Here is a 22,465-nt window from a genome sequence, read left to right as displayed (position 1 = left end):
ATCACAAATTGAGTTTTGTTTAGTGTTGTAGATTTGTTTATATATATTTATATATTTGTTTATTTGCATTTTCATGGAGGGCAATATTGGAAACAAGTTGAGTGTACACTATGGACTCTTAAAATGTCACCTTAAAATAAAGTTACTTTGTTCATTGAACTGTCTTCATTATCATAATATTTTATATCTTACATATATCTTACATGCACTTCGGTTCCGAAAATTCTAAGTTTTACCTGCGAAATATTTGACAAGCTAGAAAGCATAGCGAATGGACTTTTAAAGATTAACTTTCCATGTAAGAGTATGAAAATGTAGTAAATGAGCTTCTTTCAGTTTATTAGCACAATATTCATCAAAAAGTTGGATTACAGTGCCATAGAAATAGTATCGGTGCAATTCAAATTCAAGAAACATAAAAAAACGACTTGCAACCGACTACTGTTATTGAGTCCATCACTTGGATTATCCCAAACGTCAGTTTACCGACACAAAGACAGTCGTCAGCCAAGTAAGGACTTTCTCTCGAAACGTTTAACACTGTTTTTTTCCTGAAATCGCAGAGCAAATTTGCGGAACATTGCAGAATTCATCACTTCAACATTTCACAAGTCAACAAAAAGGGCAAGTTCCTGGAAGCTATATAGAGAATATGCAGTCATATAATAGCAAACGATAAAAGGTAACAATTATTTCTTTGGCCAAAACCGTTAATAAAACATTCGATGAGGCTATGATCCTTTAAGGTGAAACATAAAGGCAATGAACGGTATGCAATATCAGAAAAAGTGACAATTATCGCAAGAAACGGAAGACCGTTAAGCTTGATTAGTTCGCATGGGACGGAGTATTGTTTCAATGCAATACTGTAACTGAGATTGGATTTGTCAACAAACGAACTTCATGCAGTCCCTTTCCGGAATTCAATACATATATAAGTAAATTGACAATGGTTTTGTAGAATAATATCAATGTTTATAAAGAATTTGTCTCACAAAATTTCAGATTTTGTAATGTTTCGTTTATTTTATGTAATAGTGACAGACGCCAGTCTATTTTAGAGATTTTCTAAGAGAACTGATTGTAATATCATCATGATACTGGACATTAGATATAGACTGGCCTTATTCACAATTTTTAAAATAAAATAATATGTCATAGTCCAGGAGATTATATTTGATAGTACAAACCAATTTTTAAACATCTGGAAATAAATCTTGTAGTTTTAGTAAGGCAGTCCCTGTAGTCTATGATAATGCAGAATCCTGGAAGCAGACTATAAAATTAAAAAAAAAAACTATCGAAGATACTGAGCTCCTAAACTATTAATACATCTTTTGTCTATGTCTTAGCTTTGAAGCCTGATTTATTATTGTAACGTATCTCAAAGCGAACATTTGTTTCAATATAATACAGATCAGATAACACCTCCCGTATAGGTATGTCATTGGCTTTTTTGTTGAAAAAAAAATTGAATGGTCAAATGGTTATTTTTTAACAGTCCTTAATAATAGGTAAGGTTAATCGAATACTGTCCAATTATAATCCTTCTCACAAGTCCTCGACATAATCTTAGAATTGCTTTGTATGTTACGTATCAACATATTGACATTGAAATGACTTGATATACATTGTAACCGACACCCGTCACTCTATGCTCTTGTTTACAAGTTCAAATCTGGTGCTAAAATTCCTGGTAAATACATTTTATTTACATAAATTATATATTAAATAGCCGCGTTGTTCTTGAAAGTAAGTGAACAACAAAAGAAGAAATGTTTTGAGTGCAAAGTCGATTACAAATTGAAATTGTCATACGGCCATTTACAATGCTTGTAGGTATATGCTGTCCCATCCCTCTCTTCAACATTGACTTTAAGCGAAAGAACGACCTACGTTCTTGAAACAGTTATGAGATAAAAATGCAAACACGACCTCAATATTTACAATTAGCCGTTCACGACCCCCCCCCCCCCACCCCTCCACCCAAAAAAACAAAAAAACAACAACATTTAATTCTCCGCATTTGAGGCAAAACTTACTGGAAAGACTCTAGCCTGTTTTAAATTTGATATAACTTTTCAATATCAAAGCAATGATTAAAGTACAATAATACTATACAGATTGATTCATGTATATTAATCTTCTGAAACACCTTGAAAAACGATACTAAACCCTGAGTCATAAAAATTACATTTAGTAAATAAAAAATTCAAATATACTAACCAAGATTAATAAAAAAATACAAATGAGGAAGAATAACCGCGATCATTTTTCTTGGGGATGGATATAAAAGTCCGAATTTTGGATGCAAAATGGTGGTTGACGAGTTTGTAATCGACTTTAATATGTAAGTTGTGAATTTTGTTTGGCTTTCAATACAGTGCTATTTACACCTGCACAGGCGGTAACGATAACGGTACAAGCATAACAAAAGAAACTATGATATTGGATCAGATTCAGTTAATAAAGATAATTGAACATCGGAATATTTAAATACAAATAATTACCATATAATGATGCAGTGTTTGTAAAGTCATTGACTATATTGCAATATATTTTCTTTCAACGAGTTAGCTTACTATTAGTGTATTACAGATATATAAAATGGATTTGGATCTCAATAATAGCTGTAGCTGTAATGATGCAGTCGTAACAGAATAAAAAATATAAGCAGCCAGACTTGAACTCGAATTCGGGGCCTCTGAAAACCATTTCGAGATTTACTCTCGTTGATACTCCGCATGTCCATCCGTCAGACTAATGTCCAAGATTTATGGTCATTGATAGTCAGTTGTGGTACAATAAATGAGACAGATTTAACTCAAAAGAGATTTAAAAAGATTCTTTCTCTTTGCTTGACATGAATTTGACTATCACTACTTCTGTGGTTATTTCTTAAAGAATAAAAGTTGACGACAGTACTAAAGAATTTTCACTGATAAATAGAATATGAACTTAATGAAAAGTAAAATGACCTCTTTATCGGCGTTGAAACGGGAATGTTCACAGATAAGTTAGGGACGTCTATGTATATGTATTAATATAACAGAGAAAAATGGTCAATACTAAAACAATGGTTGTGCTACAAGTTGTTATTTCTTTCATATATTACGGTAAGGCTTTATTTGATTACATTATTCAAAATTGTTTAATCACGATTATATATACAGCATTTCTTGTAAGAAAACACAAATCATTCTGCATATACGGTAATGTATAATATATTAGCAAATAAATAAAATAAAATATAGAACTAGAAAAATATAGATTGTCAAACGTTTTCTCATGATGCCGGAATCGTATGTATGACGTCATTCCGACTGCATGGCTTTTAAAATGTTAAATAAAACGTAACAAATGCGTTGCGTATAATTACAAACGCTTCAGAAATCTTGACTGCATACAACATTTTAGAGATGATGTAAATGGTATTCTGTAATATTTCCAGTAACATATTGAAAAATTTAGATTTTGTTAAAAATGCATTCTTACCTTTGATTTTGTCGACCGTAGGAGTGGTCACAGGAACAAATTGCAAAGATGGCTGGATGGCATATCACAATTCATGTTACTTGTTTGCACGAAACCACGCGTCGACCTTCACTGAGGCCGAGGTAAAATAAATAAAAAAACATTCTGCCATTCTATCATTTCATTCTTATTTATCGCAACATTTTTTTTGTATAATGAAAGGTCTAATGGTTAATCGCTATTTTTGGAAATTAAATTGAAGGAAAAACAAAAATGATCCGTGAGAAATATGTAAGAACTAAACGATGCCCCCACCTTACCGTTATTTTTCATGACCTACACCATCAAGCCGAGACTGCTATTACTTTGTCGATTGTTTTTTATTCTTCTGCGCTATCTTCTTATAAATTTGTTAAACATGGTAAAAATGTAATATAGACTAGATTCCTGCATGTATGTGATCGTTCTAGTCTAAAATTTCTCGTCACTTTTGCTCTCAATACGATTGCCAAACGATGTTTTACTGATGAATTACAGGGAATGAACATGTAACAAGAACAAGAAAGGAGAGAGTTTCAAATAAGCTTCAAATAAGCTTAGCTTTCTGCTCAATCCGCAATGCCTTAATAATGTAGCTTTTGGTATATATTGTAAACCAAGAATAAGAACGACTAACACACTACTTATTTAAATGAAATAAGTAATTTTTCAAATTTCCGTATGTCTTCGGTCAAAATACTTGCCGGCCAATTTAAAAGTATCAAAAAGAAATGTTGTCGCGGTTGTATCATACATGTAATTGAAAAACATTACTATACTAACTAAGCAATATCGGTCCTACAGTTAACGTAAAACTTTGGACAGTTTCTGCCGAATAATGGTTGCCAAGATCACAAACATGTATGGGTTTGCCAATATTGGCCTGATATACAAATAGTTACTTGGATATTTTTCGACATATAGTTTAACCCGTCATTATAATCAAATCTGCTTCAAATTGTTGATTATTTGTACGGAAGATATAATTGAGCCGCGCCATGAGAAAACCAACATAGATGGTTTGCGACCAGCATGGATCCAGACCAGCCTGCGCATCTGCGCAGTCTGGTCAGGATCCATGCTGTTCACTTTTAAAGCCTATTGGAATTGGAGAAACTGCTAGCGAACAGCATGGATCCTGACCAGACTGCGCGGATGCGCAGGCTGGTCTGGATCCATGCTGGTCGCAAACCCACTATGTTGGTTTTCTCATGGCACGGCTCATATGTACGTATACAGTTGAACCTTGTTCGCTCGAATTCGAAGGGACAGGCAAATGTTTTTCGAGTTATCGGCATTTCGAGCCATAAAATATATACATAATATAGATAATTTGCCGGACCTGACGATGAGTTCGGGTGGTGTACGATATTATCTGAGTTCAAGCGAACAAAGTTTGACCGTAAATGTGTAAAAAGTTTAGCCCTTCAGTATTGTACACACTCCAAACATAATTATTCAAGCATTACTGTCGGCAACACGGAGGTAATCTCGTTACCATAGAGACAAAAGCTGAAAATCTTTTTATCAGAGACTATCTACGCGGTCTGAAAGGTAACTGATTTGCAATATTACGAACTTTAAGGTTTAGGCTGTTTTCAAAGGTATGCAAGCTGAGCCTACACAATAGGTTTATGAAGTATTGAAAAATGTTTCAAAATATTTTTTTGGTCTTTCTATAAATTTCATGAGATTTTTAACACATGTTCAGCTAGGTTTATTAGTTTAGTTATTAGAATAAATTCAGAGTCCTAATCCTAACTATGTAACAGCTTTGATTCTCTGGGTATTTATTGTAGAATTTTGGAATATACCAAACATTTTATTACGTACTTTTCGACAAATATATGTATATATTTGAGTTTTACTTTTGATCAAGAAGGAAGATATTCTACAGATGAGTTTGATAGAAACAAAAATACTTACCATTTTACATAACATACAGCATATCATGTTGTTTTTGCAATAAAACAATTCTATCATTTAGCATAACAACATCTTTTCTAGACGAGCACCACTGGTTAGGTCTAACTGACGAGATGGTAGAAGGAATTTGGAAATGGTATTCCACAAACACAGATGCGACATACACAGGTTAGGGATACTTGATTCTCTACGACGCGTCTGTATCATATTAATCAAGAACAACACCTACAAAAATTGAAAACAGTAATTACCAACTGATTGATTGAATTTACCATCAATGAGAGCATAGAGTCAAAATAATAATATTACGGACTTATTGTTCATTGTGCAAAGATTGCAGAAGTTTATGCTTAAATAATTTAGACGAACATGCATATCACGTTTGTTCCGAAATACAAGAAAATGTTAATACCATGTATTTGGATCTACACACATCAAGTGCACAAATCAAAGCTTGTCTTATCATGGCATTTTAAATTAGATCATTTGTTACATTTTCAGTTAATTTCAATCGTTGAATAATGTGTAAAAATACAAAACATTCAGTATAATACTTCTTATGAATACCTTCAGCGAAGCTCCCTTTTTCAAAGCTTCCGTACTAAACTCCTTAACATTTGTTTGCATGTAAACATTAGCGGTTGGTTATGACCTAGCTACTTCGAATTCATGCACTATTTATGTACTTTTAAGTAGTCAGTATTAAGCGTTGTCATTACGTTTGAGATGATGTGACAAAAGACCTAAACATACTGCATCAAATTCTATTGTACGTATTATAACTGATTCAGGAATATAGCGTGTTTTTTTTTGTATTTGAAATTAAAATAGAATTACGACTTATAAAGTTTCGAGTTGTTTTTAATGCAATTTTCATAAAAGCTTATCGGTCAAAGCTCAGGACTTAGTAAGAAATTTTGCCAATAACTGAAATTACCTAGAGACATTTTGAAGTTTTGATGAATGTTTTTTTAATATATACTTAACATGTATTAGACGACTCATTTATCTAGTTTCATATCCTTAAAATACTTAATTTATCATTGACCACATGTTGGGTAAAAAAATAGGATTGTAAAAATTATGCTATATTTTCATAATTACCACTTGTTTGAAATCATTGCACATGTGCTATAGTTAGTCCATTCCGGAAGTACGATAAAGACAAAAGTATACGAAAAACAATCAGAAGGATTAATATGTCTGTTGGTAATTACCAACCGACTGCACATGTACCCGCCCTGTTGTTGATTGAGATATACACAATGAGAATATATAATGTTGTACAATGTTTATATCATGCATATTTATTCAGTGGCATTCCTGTTATTCACGGCAGTGGTTCACTGCTTTAAAATCACTGGGTCTTATAAAGACAGTGACTATTAGTGTTTTTTAACATAAACATTTTCCCGCTTCTATTATGAACTACAATTAAGCAAGACAGTGTAGTGAAGATGTAACTGTCGCAAAATTGAAATACAGTCAGCGGTTTTATATCTTGTTTTCTTTCCAGTAAAAATATTTCAGGATGTAAATGAAATCTATTGTAATTCAAGTGTAAGCGTTTGATTTTAGACTGGAATCCGGGCGAACCAAACTCGGCCGGAGGCGAAGAAGACTGTGCGATTCTCGCCTACAATCAGGACTACAGATGGCTTGATGTATCATGCATCAGTTCATGGGAACCGATATGCGAGATTGAGTAATTCCTCTTCTCATACTTTGATTCGATAACATCCTCAAGTTATGGAGGAAAGTGCCCCAAAGACAGAAATAGTTCAGTATTATAAGACACATAGGGAGGACTACCTTGAATTTTGCTACAATTTGGAAAAGTTTGATGCCACGAGATTAGATTACAGGATCAACGCATTTCAGATAAAAACCAAAACGCTTTTTATTCGAAATTTATATCATTTAAACAAACATCTTCAATTTTGACATATACTGAACGGACGAATTTATCTAACAAATATTTGAATTTCATACATATATGTACATTAATTAGTATGCATAAAATTACCGAATCCGTTTGAATTATTTAAAGTTTTTTCTTCTTTTCTTTAGGTCTGGGGAAGTGGATATAGTTGGTTAGAGTGAATCAATTAGTTTCAACTTTTTTAACACTGTAAAAGTAATAAATGTTTGATAGCATTAGTTCATGTACTTCTTGCGGGGACCCTCGCCAACAAGTACCCAGATGAAAGCTTGCCAAACATGTATTATAAAGTACGGAAGCCCTGGAGGGACACTTGACCACATGGCTACCATAATTCCAAGTTCCCTACTTCTAACTTCCGCAATCCTGACTACTTACTTCCTGACTTCCGACTGATTTTCTACTTCCAAACTTCTTACTTCCAACATCCTCATGTCTAATTTCTCACTTTCTGACTTCCGACTTCCAGCTTCCACACTCCTTACTTCTTAGTATAGAAGTAGGAAGTTGGAAAGTTGGAAGTCAGAAATTTTGAAGTTTGAAGCCAGAAGTTAGGAAGTTAGAAGTCAGATGTGCAGAAGTTGGAAATCAGAAGCTGGAAGTTGGAATAGAAATGAGAATTTAGAAAGGTAGATATTAAAAGTCAGAAATCAGGAAGTTATAACTTAGAAGTTGAAGTTGGAAGTAAAAAGTGTGGCAATTACACGTCAGAAATCAGGAAGTTAGAGACTAGAAGTGGGGAAGTTTGATGTAAGAAGTATGGAAGTTGGAAGTCATAAGTCAGAAGGCAAAAGGTAAGAAGTAAAAAGTGTGGAAACTGTTAGGACGAAGTTCGCAAGTTATGCATTAGAGGTGTAGGAATTGGAAGTCAATAGCAAGAAGCAATGCAGTTAGAAATTGGAAGTGATAAAGATAGAAGTAAGAAGTTGGCAAGGCAAGGTGGAAGTCGGAAGTCAGAAGTCATGTAGTTAGAAGCCAGAAATGCGAAAGTTAGAAGTTGTAAGTAAGAAGTCGAGAACTTCCAAGAGATAAGTTCTGAAGTCAGAAGTTCAAAGTAGGAAAATACGGAAGTAAAATGTCCCTCCAAGGCTTCCATAATAAGGGTGAAGGCAAGTTCGTAGTTTTTTAAAGTTACTTGGTATATTTTTGTAAATAATAGTGTACGAATCCTATTTTTAATTGTGACATATCAAACTTATGTATGCCATAATTGACAAAGTAGACCTATACTATGCTGTGTTAGTATTCATTATACGGACACCGAGTTACTTTCCCTTACCTGTACGATAGAGACTGCCAGTACGTATAAATTAGGCTGTATGATTGCACTTAAAATTGATAAGTCACACTTGATGGAGCAACTGACTTCAAAAACCGTTGTCGTTACAAGCTGGCCAACTCTGTGCCCTTAGAATAATCTCTGACGTTAAAATTATTCTTTCTTACTGAGGCGACTCTCTGGCTGAACGCGCTCCACGGATTACACTATACTAAACCCGAAGATGGAAAAGTGGCGTTGTTGAAACATGCCAATCATCTTATTTGTCACAAACGTAAACATATGTCGTTACTCGGATGCATGGTCAATATGTGAAAACAAACTCCATTGTGACCCTCTCATTGTGCGCAACAAATTCACAAATATCGCCCTCACGAGGTTTAGGACATATACAATGTACTATTAAATTACAGCTATGAATTACTTGATCAATGACCACAAAGTGTGTTGTGTAAGAGGACGTAGACTCATAGCGCATCAAATCACTGCATTAGGAAGTTAAACAGAAAAAATAGAGCGAATACTGAGTATGTCAGTAAATCAGAATGGCCTTGTCATTGCGTCCAATCCTGGGGTTCCAGACACTGATGACCAATATTTAAAACAGACATTGCAACCAAAAATTTACATGCTGATCATTATATATTTAAATAGATGTGCCTTAGAAGGAATATTGCTATGCCTTAACTAGTCTTGTATATCGTAGCAAACTATTTTATATTTTAAAAACTGAAGCATACTGAACAATTTTAGATTAAAAATTATTTGAACTAAGGATGCTTCATTTTATTTTATCGACTCTTTTGTTAAAAGGTCCAAAAACAAATTTAATTGCCCAAGAAAAAAGCTTAAAATTTTCTATATGTTTACTTACACTATTTATTTTAACCTAAGGTATATTTTGTGCAAAGTATATCAAAGGCCTATAAAACTATATCTTTATTTTAACATTATTAAAGTCAAAAAAGCCAATTTTATCCTTTTTTTAGATATGGGCATTCATACTGGAGAGTGCCAAAAATGATCTGCTTGTATTCGTGCATTTATAATCAAACTTAAATCTTTCGCGTGATGGCCTTAAAATGTGACCAACTACACAGTGCCTCTACATCCTAGTGGTAGAGCATATGCTTCGATTGCGGGATGTCGTAGGTTCGTTCCCTGGCTAGGTCATACCAAATGGTTCCAGCAGTCCCTTGCTAGGCGGTTAACATAATACCCCCCTTTCACCTTTCATACATTCGTGACGATGAATTCGATCAGAAATGAAATGTAGAGAGCAATGAATATAATTTGAAAAAACTTGTTTACAATCGACATGAAATAAATTAGTCAAACTGAGTCTGTTATCATAATGCATGGTTGCATTTTATTCTTACAAAGTTCTTCTCATATATTTGATTAATTATCTAAGTGTCAAGCGGCAGTCGTAAAAAACCTTTCCGTACTTGACTTCGGTAATATTATGTTTTCCGGTGCTTTATTACTATGGGGTCAGTTCAGGGTATCCGTACAATAGAATTCCATACCAGCCAGGTCTATCGAGAGTATGGAATGATATGGAATGATATTTAGGTAAATATTACACAATGCTTGCTGACTGATACAATTTACTCACTGACACTCCCATTGTGCTTACTCGTATAGTAATCATGCATGCTGGCACCTTTAACATGCTTGTTGACAATGATACCACGCTTGTTGACAATGATACCATGCTTGCTGACAATGATACTGTGCGTGCTGGAAGTTACAACTTCTTTGCTGCTTAGACCCTGATGTCTATATCATAATTTCATTTGGCGAAATGACAGTGCCGTGTACCGCGTATTAGAATATTTCAACATGCCGGGACTGTATATAAGCAACATTGCACAGTTACAATGCTCACAGAAGACACGATGTGACCACACAATATGAAAGATGCAATCAGCCACTAAGCAAGTTGAAAGTAAGAATAATGCAAAGTGCAACATTGCATGTCACATTTTGATACCAGGGGGCGCAAGTTCGTAGTTTTCACGAAAGGTAACGGGACTATCCGGCCTATAACGGATATAATTAGCTCACAGGCACTTGGTTGCACTGATGGTATGTCGAAAATTCGCTTTTTAAAGAATCTTAAAAATTTGGTCTGAGGATAGATATAAAGAGAAGGTATTGCACTCCGCCATTATCGGCCATTATCGGCCATTATCGGCAACGGAACTACGGTCGACTGGTTTTGCAAACGGTAGTAAGCCACTAATTTATCGTGGCGTGGTAACTAGAACTACCTAACTTATTTCATGCGTTAATATTACATATTAACTCTGTATTACTCAGATCAATGGAACAGACTGTAAAACGAACTGGAGTACATGCCGCTTTTTGCCTACAGAGCCAGAACCATAACACAGACACGTCGACAAAGATTGTACAAGAATTATCATTACAATTTTTCACAGAATTCATGATGGACCTCCAGAAATTTATAATTTTAACATGACATCACCGTACGTTAGGGGTTCTAAGTGACCAATCAGAGAGCTGCATTTTCGAGTACCTGCCAGTTTCCACTTGGGTATAACGAAGTATATTTACAATGAAAATAAAGTGACTAGAAATAAATATCACACTATTTTAGATATCAAATTAAGATTTTTCACTGCACATGCTTCAGATGATGCTACAAACAACAAAACTTTGAAGTTTTGTTCAAATATTATATGGATTTAATACCTTTATTTTAGTTTAAAGTTTGAGATTTTACAAAGGGGTCTACGATAAAGTCCGAGTGAAATGTAATAATCACCAAAGTGGAAATAAGTATCATTGCGCAATGTTTTGGACATGATAAAATTATGAATGGTAATAACTGATTTGGTCTATTGCTGTACAGTTATTTTTTCTTGTCTAATGACATGGTATTTTTCAAACATCTGATGTTGTTGGAGGAATACATAAGGTGTGCCTGCAGGTATAACTTCATTAGACACCTGGGAAGAATCACCAACCTTCCATGTACCAGGATAAATTCTTCAAGCGAAAGATTTCTACACCAAAGCAGGACTTATAATCCACACTGACGAAGAGCATGTAAATGTAACTCCTCAGTTATGATGATAGTCTGTGTAAATATTTACTTACCAGCACTATGTAGGGTTATGGAATAACCTTTTTGACATTTCACTGGTTTAAGACCACAAACACTATAATAATCTATTTCATTTTCAAATTTAAAATTATCAATCCGTATTTAAACAAATCACCACTTTATCTTAGACAAAACTGAATTCAAAAACTTAAAATTCTATAGCCTTCTGAACATTGCCTCCATAATATCTGAAATTTCCATCAATAAAATGGATATTCTTAAATTGCTAGCTAATCTAAAACCAGACAAAGCTGCAGGACCAGACCATTTTTGTCAAGTTGTCCTCCAGGAACTTAATGATGAAATTGTTGATGTTCTACTGGTAATCTTCCATAATCTTTCTCCTCAGGCACTGTTCCCACAAAATGGAGATAAGATTTTGCTTGCCCTCTATTCAAGAAGGGCATGACTTGGCAAATTATCTGTTATATCATTCACTGTGTAAAACACTGGAACACATCTATGCCTCCGACGTCTCTGTCCACCTTTCTAAACGTAACATTCTTTATGACCTCCAACATGGCGTTTCTGAAGGAGATATTGTAAAACTCAACCAATTGAGTTAATAGGTGAGCTGATTAACAGCATTTCCAGTCGTAAACAAACTGACTTAATTGTACTCGACTTCAGTAAGACTTTTGTTAAGATCATGGTGTCTGTCCACAAGTCATCAAGTGGTATTATGCATTTCTACATGATAGAAAGTCAATTTGTAGTTTTTGAGGGCGAAATTCCAAAGAAGTACCAATGGCATCTGGGTTTCCACAAGGTTCCATTCTTAGACCTCAGTATTTTCTATTTTATATTAGCGATCTCACATTTTCAATCAAGTCTCAAATCCGACACTTTGCCGACGATAATGTAGTATACACATACCTTATTATGATATCAATTCTGTGGATGGAAACAAAATCCTCCAAAAAAATCTTAACAAGCTAGAACAATGGGAAAATAAGTGGGACTTGGAGTTTAATCCTTCTAAATTAGGCACTACATGTCACAAAAATCAAAGCTGTCATCAAAACCAAATATTTACTCCATGGCTATATTTTATAGTTAATTGTCAGTGCAAAATAGTGTGACAGATGTAAAATATCACTTAAATATCTTTAAATGCTAATAAACGCTTAATTTCATAATCATCGCAACAACAAACGAAAACGTCAAAACATAAGCATACAAATACTTGTCCGTCCACAGCTAGAATATGCATATACCATCTTGCACCCAAGTAATACTATGGAATAACCTTGACCTTGTAGAATAACCTGACCACAAAGTTTCAGATGTACTGTGGAATAATCTTGACCACCCTGACCTTGAAGCTTTCAAAGTGGTTGTAGCAACTATAAAGTACATGTACCAGACCAGAGTGCTATGGGTTTTTTTATCTTTTAATGCTTGTTCTTTTTTAATCACACTTACCATGCTAACATTCCTTTAGCCTTTTCATTTTAGCTGATGTCGGACCAATAAGTCTTTTAGAACTCTTTTTCAACATAGCAAGTCGACGTGTATCCCATGTCTCTATTAGACGAGAGATGACTTAACATTATGAGAGAGAGAGAGAGAGAGAGAGAGAGAGAGAGAGAGAGAGATTTTTTAAAACCTGCCTGCAGCCACTTATGAAGTATATACCTACCTTTCATACAGAAATACATTTTCAATTTTTATAAATTAAATATCTGACATGTGCATTGTGAATAAGTTCTTTTTCTATAGTATAATGTTGTGAGCTTGTTTTTGACCTTGTGTAACCAATTTATGTTTATTACATAGTTAAAAAAAAAAAGACAACAGTCATGATCAACGCTCAAAAGCCGGAAATAATTTAGTGGTTAAAAACCTTTTCATTACCCGTCATACACCGGTCATACACTTCCGTTGCCTCGTCAGGCATGCCTTATATGTAATAATATACCAAAACCTAAAGTTTTAACTTTTTTAATAAAAGGGATTCACTTACAGTAAATAATGTTTTTGAATACAGGGAGCACTGGTGCACGTATTAAAACCAACAAACAGTAGGTACAGGCCAATATAAGAAAAATACTATCAGTGCAACCAAGTGCCTGTGAATTAGTTCTTAACTAAACTATTTGCTATCAGTTATTGATTATTAGCAATCTGAAAAATTCTGTCCTTAACAGCCAGTTTAATTTGTGAAATCTCAGAAATTTCAAACTGTAAGTCTTCCATTTATATAACACGTCACTTGTAAATAAACGCAACATTAAAAATAAATAAAGTGAAGACAAATGGCGATTTGCAAAAAGGGGAAGTAACTATTGTTAGATCTCTATACATATTCGTATATCCTCGATAATCTTTCCGGCAAATAATTATTCAAAGTACGGAAAAACACAGCCACTTGAAAATAGCGCCCCCTGTTATCAAAATGTGACATATACTTTTGAAATGACATTATGCTTACTCCTATTTTGCCTAGTGCCTGATTACATTTTCCTTACTGGCTGATCACTTCGTGAATTTTGTTCTTGGATGCATTACAGATTAACCAGTATAACCATAGCATGTTGAAATATTCCAATACGGTACACGGCACTGTCATTTTGCCAAATGAAGTTATGATATAGACATCAGGGTCTAAGCAGCAAAGAAGTTGTAACTTCCAGCACGCATGGTATCATTGTCAGCAAGCATGGTATCATTGTCAACAAGCGTGGTAAAGGTGCCAGCATGCATGATTACTATACCAGTAAGCACAATGGGAGTGTCAGTGAGTAAATTGTAACAGTCAGCAAGCATTGTGTAATATTTACCTAAATATCATTCCATACGAGAGTGTGGCACATTATACCTCTCTTGTAAATATTCTGTCAAACTGAGTTTGGTATTATTTTGCTTGGTTGTGTCATATGCTTCCATATGACATTCGCATATATTTTTGTCATCGCCATAAGCGGCATAGCTACGGTCCTCGATTCCTGATAAGCTCTTGTAAAATGTAAAAAGATGCGTTTAGTTTTTACTACGATTTCTATCAAGTACACTGTTGTGAAATGCACTCGGGAAAATAACAATCTAAGAATTTAGCTGTGTTAGACTTTCTGCCATCACTTTATTCTTGAATTCCTGGGTATTCTATCATCAGTAGCATTCAATATTTCAAACATTTAAAATATTCAATAACAACAAAAGAACATAGAAAATCTCGCCTGCCTAAGAAACGTTAAATGACTGACCAAATAAACACAACTGAAACTGAAACAATCTAGCCAAACACTATCTGCCCTGGCCATTCTTGTGATGTAGAATACCAAACATACACTAACTATGCTAGAACAACCAAGCCGTGCCCAGTATACTGCTAACTTTTGAATATTTTATTCTAAGTCACAGTCGCCGCCACATGTGCAAAGTGCAGTGCACTTAAGGTTCGCCTTATTGCATTTGCATCTCCCTCTACATTCCTTTAAACAACCGCACCAACTTAACTCAGAGCATGTAAATTGCACCTGAGGTAACAATGTCCATACTGGTTCCCATTTTCCATTGCCATATTTCCATCCCCATTGTAATGGACTTGGTAGCTTTGGCTGCTTTTCTAAAGCTTGACTTCAAACGTGTCCAGCCTGAAAACTTGCTCTCAAGACATGCTGCTGAAGCGCAGCCTGTGTGGGAGGTATATCTTGCAATGACCTTGACCAACGAGAAAACAGATATTCTGTTGCCTCATTTACAGTTGCAATAGGGATCATTCGGTCGCAGTAGAGGACAATAAATCTTTCCATCGAATCCATGAACTGTTCTTCCAACCGTGATGAAACTGACGAGAGAGAATAAAATGCACCAGTAACTTCCGGAAACACACACAAAGTGTCCCATGCTCTCTTTTTTCCTTTGCCATAGAAAAACGACACCACGTTACATACAGTGATGGCGTGAAACATTCGAACGGCTACCGACTTGGTTGGACCCAAAGATCGTGCTATCTCATGAGCTGCTATATACCTGAAATATTTTCCAACACCAAATGCAATCCACACCTTTGGCAACTGCAGATCGTTTAGAAACGACACTATAATAACAACAACATCAGTATCAGCAGTTCTGTTTATGATGTTATTGTGCCTTGATCTTATAGTGTCAAACAAATGGACCATTATTCTAGTATCGGCCTCCTCATATGTACATGGCTCAAGTCTGTCAGTTACCTGATCACTTCTGGACCACAAGACTCGCTTGCCCTGAGTGCCGTAAACAGCTCTGTTTCCCGAAGAGAACGCGGCTACAATTTCCTCTGAGAGTAGTAAAAATAACTCTTCTTTGTCTTCGTCTACTCTGAGAAACGACCGCTAATTGCCAGGTACTTAGTGGACAGCAGGACGTTGCGCATTGTATCGTGACCACGTTTATCTCTTGCAACGGCTTTCAAACTGTTTTCGAAGTATCTGTCCGACACAATGTCATTTTTTAAAAATCTTTTTTAGTTTCTCTGTAAATGTAGGGCATAAATCTATTATCTATGTACTCCATAAAAGTGCTTGAGTCAAGTGGCTGCGCCATCAAATATTTGAGCTGTTGCGTTTTCAAAGTCTTTTCCTGCATAGCTAACTAATTCCTCTAAGCACTGTTGTAAGTCTGATTTTGTACCGGCCCTCATTTCTTCAAGATTTGAAATAGAAGGTGGCCATGGCTGGTTTTCGTGCTTGAAAAACTGACCAAGATCACCGTCCCTAGCCTGACAAGCGATGTACAATCTTGAAAACAGGTTACAGTCCTCTTTCAAAACAGTCATTTGCGTCTTCCTTTGGCTTGATGTTTTCTGTCTAGAAAATATAGCAAATTTGTTTTTTTATTTAGGGGGTCCTGAATTGACTTTTTGTTGTCTTCAAGGCGTTCTTTGATAAATAATTTACATTGTTCAGTTCCTATCTGACGCATACTCCTCATAGTGTTTACAATTTCAGGATCCATTATGTCTCTGCTGTCTATTGTCATGAATTCGCCACTATTTTCAGTAAAAAGATTGTCTATGTCTTCAAATGTGTTTATAAGGTCTCGAATTTCCTGAAGAAATGTATTCTGAAATTCTGTTCTCTGCTCCTGATGAACATTTGATTCAGAACCCTAGTCAATGTTTTCAAAGTCATTTATTATTCTAAAAATTTCCGGTCCAGCCACCACCCATGGTCTAAGAGCAGATGGGTTATGTAGCAAACCTACAGCGCCGCCATCACCTTTTATTTGAGCATTCATTTGTTCATGTGCCTGGTCAAGTGCAATAGCCGAAAACGAACGACAAGATCGTCATGCAACGAAATTTCCAGAACAAAACTCTTGATACAACGATGGGCGAGTTTGCTGCAAATGTGTCATGTCACGAAGATGTATACTCAACCATCGCAAATAATTGACGTGATCCAGTGTAAAAGACCACGGTAAAAGTTCTGAGATTGCTTCAGTGTATTTGTCAAAGCAACCATCTCTGATTGAACCTACAAACTTAAAAAGTGTTAATTCGAGTTGAGTTCTAAAGGCAGAGCCAAATAAAAGAACTGCGGCTGTTTCTCTGACATGTTCGCAACCCAAGTCCGGTAATCTAAAGACTCAGACAAATCAGAATGTGTTTGTGTGTAACTTGCATATGCTTTGCGCTGCAGAATTGATTACGTGGATGCTGTTACTTGGTGTGCATGTCTTGTTCGTGTCACGTGTGAAGCTTTGAGGAAAGAGTCAGCTATACCGCTAGACGCAATACCAGCAGTAACTATAGCATCTGTCAAACCACTTCCCTGGAGCATATCACCTAACAGTTTGAGAGCATTCATTTCAATATGAAACCCATCAAACAAGATCAAAAATGTGTCTTCCCCATGTGTTTCAGGACAGTTCCACTGAATCTTTTTAGCGATGGCATAGAGGGCTTGATCCATGACAATAACAGGTACTTGACCTTCATTTAAATATTGTATAACCGTAAAGACTACGTTCATTGCATGTTTAATCATGGCAACAGAATATGCTGTTTCGTGAAATAGAGGTAAGAGATCAATAAGAGTTTTAGGCCGTCTAAGAAGTGACGTTTTTACGGCACAGTATGCTGACCATGAAACAACATCATCCACATTGATGCGTTCTTTTTTATTCATATCTAGAACGTGTTCCAACCAGTTTTGTTCTGAAGTAAAATCCGGTTGTTTGCCAATGATACTATCGCCTTTAATACATCCGATGTTCGGAACAACTGGATCATTATTTTTCAACGCTGCTGGAAGTACAACTGTGTACGAATCAGGCAGTTGCGATATTGTTTTCGGTAAATCTAGAGTATCTATCGTTGGAGTATTTCTTACAACACCTTGGTCGTGAACTGAAGTATGTTGCATTAGCGTAATAGCCGTACCGTGAAAGGAATCCTTCGATGTCGTAAAACTTGGGTTGTGGTCAATATTATCTACGGCAGCTGTGCTACAGCAGCTGTGGTAAAGAGTTGCTTACGAAGTCTTGGTGGGGCAACTACATCATCTTGTTCATACTGTGCACATTGTTTGCAATATCCGTTGAGATATCAAGCATTCTGTTGTATAAAAATACATAGGCCCATTTTGTGAAATATGTCAATCAGGATTCTTTTTCTAGTTTCTGCATGGATTGTCAGTGCCAAATATATAGACAACGGCGTCTCTCGTTCCTTTGTATGCCTCAAACCCTTAATCTCACTTTTCTTATTTATCTTAATGTGTTAAAAAATCAATAACTGAGAAAGAGATGAATCTGCACATCTGTTTCTGTTCTTCTCATCAAGATCTTCTTGGATTTTAGGGCCATAAAGTATAGCATTCATGAGAGTAAGAACTGACAAAGGTGTAGCATCCTCCTGACACCCAACACCAAAATTTCCGTCGAAGGTTTCACATTTGCTTAAAATATCTTTGCGTATTATCTTGGCAACATGCATGAGATGCAAGGCATCTGAATCATGATCTTTTTTCTGATACGGCTTTTAGGACATCACTTACATCATCGTCAAAAGCAAGCATAATTTCACGACCATTTTTGTATGCCTTAATGTCAGGAATAGCCCAAATAATGCGATCTTTCAGGCGAGTGGTATGGACCTGAACGGCAGGTATTCAAAGTTTTTCTAAAATTGAAGCATATTTTTTCCCAAGATCGGACATCGCTTGCCCTGCTAGTTTCAATATAGCCGACTAATTCAGCAAATGTTATTGCTTTGAGTGATTTTCGTTTGTGCTTGTATCAGTGTCCTCATATGTTTTAACTTTTTCTGCTTTTCTGTAAAATCTAGAAAGGCATTTATTGTGATACTGAACACCTACTGCAATCATATCGCTACCTGAAAGTTTAGACAACAATTTTCCATCTCCAATATCAGCGGCATACTTTCGTACTTTGCAGTCAAAATCGAGAGTAGTAGCCTTATGGAGTGTATCGGAGCCATCATTAGAGTCACAGAACAAATAAGTATTTCGGTCATAATTAGCAGCAACACTACCTAAAGACCTTCTGGTTTTCACGGAACTTTGAACGTCACATTCTGATCTTCGATTCCTTAGTGTTTTAAGCCTGAGATTGCTTATTTTATTTCTGCATGTTTTGTGCCACGATGCACTATGAGAAACTAATGTTTGAGTTATATCATTATCTTGGAGCAGCTTGGCAAGGTTCACAGTAAATGGAAATGCCTTTAAATCATTAAATTGTGCAATATTTTCTATAACATATTCGAGCCGCGCCATGGGAAAACCAACATAGTGGGTATGCGACCAGCATGGATCCAGACCAGCCTGCGCATCCGCGCAGTCTGGTCAGGATCCATGCTGTTCGCTAATAGTTTCTCCAATTCCAATAGGCTTTAAAAGCGAACAGCATGGAGCCTGACCAGACTGCGCGGATGCGCAGGCTGGTCTGGATCCATGCTGGTCGCAAACCCACTATGTTGGTTTTCTCATGGCACGGCTCATTTATACCCAGCACCGAAATCATTGTCGTTTTGAATATGCCGGACACTGAAGCGGCTCAGAAGTTTTCTCTTGTCATAACATGCACAATTTCCAGTTAATATTCAAGCCTACGTCTGTCTGTGATGCTCCCGCCACAGCTTCTGTGGTATCAATAAATTTATGTGTCTTTATTAGCCATATTTTCCCAGACGTAATATAAATCACACTGCTAAAATGATAAATGCCTTGGGCTTGTAAGTACAAAATAACGGGCCAAAATATTGTAACAGAGCCGGCCTGCTCTGCGTCTACCAAACTAAAAAAAAAGTATTCGGCACTATGTCTTACTGAAAATGAAAAATATCTACCTTAAGCTTTCAATTACCAAATAACGGGTCAAAATATAACAGCAGAGCCAACCTTCTCTGCGTCTACCAAACGGCTAAAAGGGAAAATGATGTATTCGGGACTACATTGAAAATTAGAGATACGTTTTAACTATTTGAATTATTTCTAGGATTTTCGGGTAACACAAGATGACTGATACATTAGCTGTCTGTGTAAAATGTGTTTTACACAAGAGAACGACTGCACCTGAAAGAAAACGATTTTATTCAAGCGATGGAAGCCATATCACCCGCTCCTTGCTGACCTAGCTTAACCTCACGTGACCAGACTTAATTTAGATCCAGGTTCCCAGAAAAGACAAGAGATGGTGAATTACAAGGCAGTATCAAACCAAAGTTTTGAAATTATTTCTGATCGCAGTGATGAGAGTGGTCTCATTGAAAAGCTAAGACCTTTTTCCTTAAGGTTCCAAATTTGCAGTTTCATATCATGTTTACTTTTTTTTAATTACGACCGGACAGACATGTAACATTTTTAATTGCGCGACCATTTGTGTTTACTATGCGGTTTGGCATTTTGAAGCTAAAATCACGTCTTTCTCCAATTTTGTAAACTGTGACAAATTTGCCACAAAACATGGGTTTGCCTACAGAAAGAGACCAGCAACATGATTTTCTATTAAGAAATGAATAAGATATTTACGTTTCATTTTCACGGCCATTTCAGACTAATTCCGTCATTTGTTTACTGTGGAATGTCTACCAAACCAAATGTTTCAGAACAAAATCTTTGCATGCATTTATTAGGTTAAGGAACTGGCTTTATTGTACTAAAACAGATATTTTTCATCCATGCATTAGCAAAATACGAGGTCTGAAAGTTTGCAACACTGCGCAACGGCGCAGACTCTTATGTTGACAAAACCGTCTGTCACTTCTGAGCTAAAACCACAAATTTCAACATTTTTGTAAATTATAGCAAATTAACCTCAAAACAAGAAAGGGGGTTGGCTGTAGAATGAGACCAACAACATGAATTTCCGTTAAGAAATGAATAAGATATTTACGTTTCAAAATTTTTCGTGGCCATTTTGGGACATTCCGTTGTTTTTTCATAGTAAAAAATATGCTAAACCAAATTTTCCAGAATGAATTCTTTGCATGCATTCATTGCGCTAGGGAACTGACTTTCTTATACTAAACCTGATATTTTTTCCATTCATGCGTTAGCAAAATACGAGGTTTCAAAGTTTGACAGAAGTCGTGTAATTTCTGCAGACATATCGTTGCCTGAAAAAAAATCAAAATGAAGTGTTCTTTTTCTACTACGCACGTATCAAATCAAAAACATTGCTATTCACTGACACAAAATACACTTACCTTATCATTCCCACTGGCACCAGAACAGAAAGAAAATGCCTCTGTACATGTTATACCTTACCCCTAGGTATTCTATAAGAACCATGGTCATGAAGGGGAAAATATACTAGCCCGTTTCAATCGTACATTTCTTAACTTAAACGCGCAGTTCGGTGAATGGGTACCTAGTATATTGAACAAGCGATAATTTATCTTCCATCGTGCACCAGTCACATTGTCTCAATATTCCATATTGCTGAGATTATCAACATATTTCATGCTTTCGTCAACGTTCCAGAAAAAACTTGCGTGACCTTCCCTAATGAACATCCGGTCTAGAGGTCACGGCAGTGTGCACATGTTTAGAGAACTGTAAACAAACAAAAACAGAATTTTAAAAAATCACAATTTTACACTAAATCTCGAAATGATGAATGAAATTCATCTTGTATATGACCTTTAATTTGAAATCGTACGTTGGTCTGCATCTGTTCTGCTTATTTTATTCGTTTTGCACATTTATGCTGCATTTTCACATTTTAGCGAACACGTGTAGTAAAATGAGGATTGACATATTTTTCACAACAGCCAATCAGAATGTTTTTTTTTTAATCTAGAACGGAACTTCACCAGGGAAGTTCAAGCAAGTTTTTTTTGTGTAACGTTGAAATAACTATAAACTACGCGTTGTTTTCCTAAGATAAGAAGTATTGGAGAAATGTGACCGGTTCACAATGAAAGATAAATTACCACTTGTTTGATATCCATAGTACACATTTACCGAACTGCGTGTTTAGGTATGAAATGCGCGATTGAAATGGGTTAGTATATTTTTCCCTTCATGACCATGGTTCTTATAGAATACCTAGGGGTAAGGTATAACGTTTACAGAGGCATTTTCTTTCTGTTCTGGTGCCAGTGATCATTCCTTAGTAAATATTCCATCCAGTTATTCCATAAAAGGCAAAAAAGCGGGAGAACTGTTTACTGCATATGTTTTTTTTTTGTATATTGTACGCGGTAGATTGTTTT

The 22,465-nt window shown here is 35.8% G+C and overlaps 1 protein-coding gene across 1 annotated transcript; it reads left to right on the top strand.

Moving 5' to 3' along the window:
* The first annotated feature begins 2,981 nt into the window (after positions 1-2,981).
* On the top strand, positions 2,982-7,599 carry LOC123539289 (lactose-binding lectin l-2-like). The gene is made up of 6 exons (XM_045323857.2): positions 2,982-3,116; positions 3,517-3,617; positions 4,977-5,067; positions 5,521-5,607; positions 7,018-7,144; positions 7,510-7,599. The coding sequence occupies exons 1-6, from the start codon at positions 3,059-3,061 to the stop codon at positions 7,535-7,537; spliced, it is 492 nt and encodes a 163-aa protein (XP_045179792.2). The 5' UTR covers positions 2,982-3,058; the 3' UTR covers positions 7,538-7,599.
* The last annotated feature ends 14,866 nt before the right edge of the window (positions 7,600-22,465 follow it).

The sequence above is a fragment of the Mercenaria mercenaria genome, chromosome 18 (assembly GCF_021730395.1).
Source record: "Mercenaria mercenaria strain notata chromosome 18, MADL_Memer_1, whole genome shotgun sequence".
Lineage (NCBI taxonomy): Eukaryota > Metazoa > Mollusca > Bivalvia > Venerida > Veneridae > Mercenaria > Mercenaria mercenaria.
This window is presented reverse-complemented; position numbering and strand designations above follow the sequence as displayed.

Excerpts from the sequence above, each read along its gene's own strand:
- LOC123539289 (XM_045323857.2), top strand. The coding sequence starts at position 3,059 with ATGGTCAATACTAAAACAATGGTTGTGCTACAAGTTGTTATTTCTTTC. Across the intron at positions 3,618-4,976 it reads CGACCTTCACTGAGGCCGAG|CATTACTGTCGGCAACACGG; the intron begins GTAAAATAAATA and ends TAATTATTCAAG. Across the intron at positions 5,608-7,017 it reads CACAGATGCGACATACACAG|ACTGGAATCCGGGCGAACCA; the intron begins GTTAGGGATACT and ends GTTTGATTTTAG.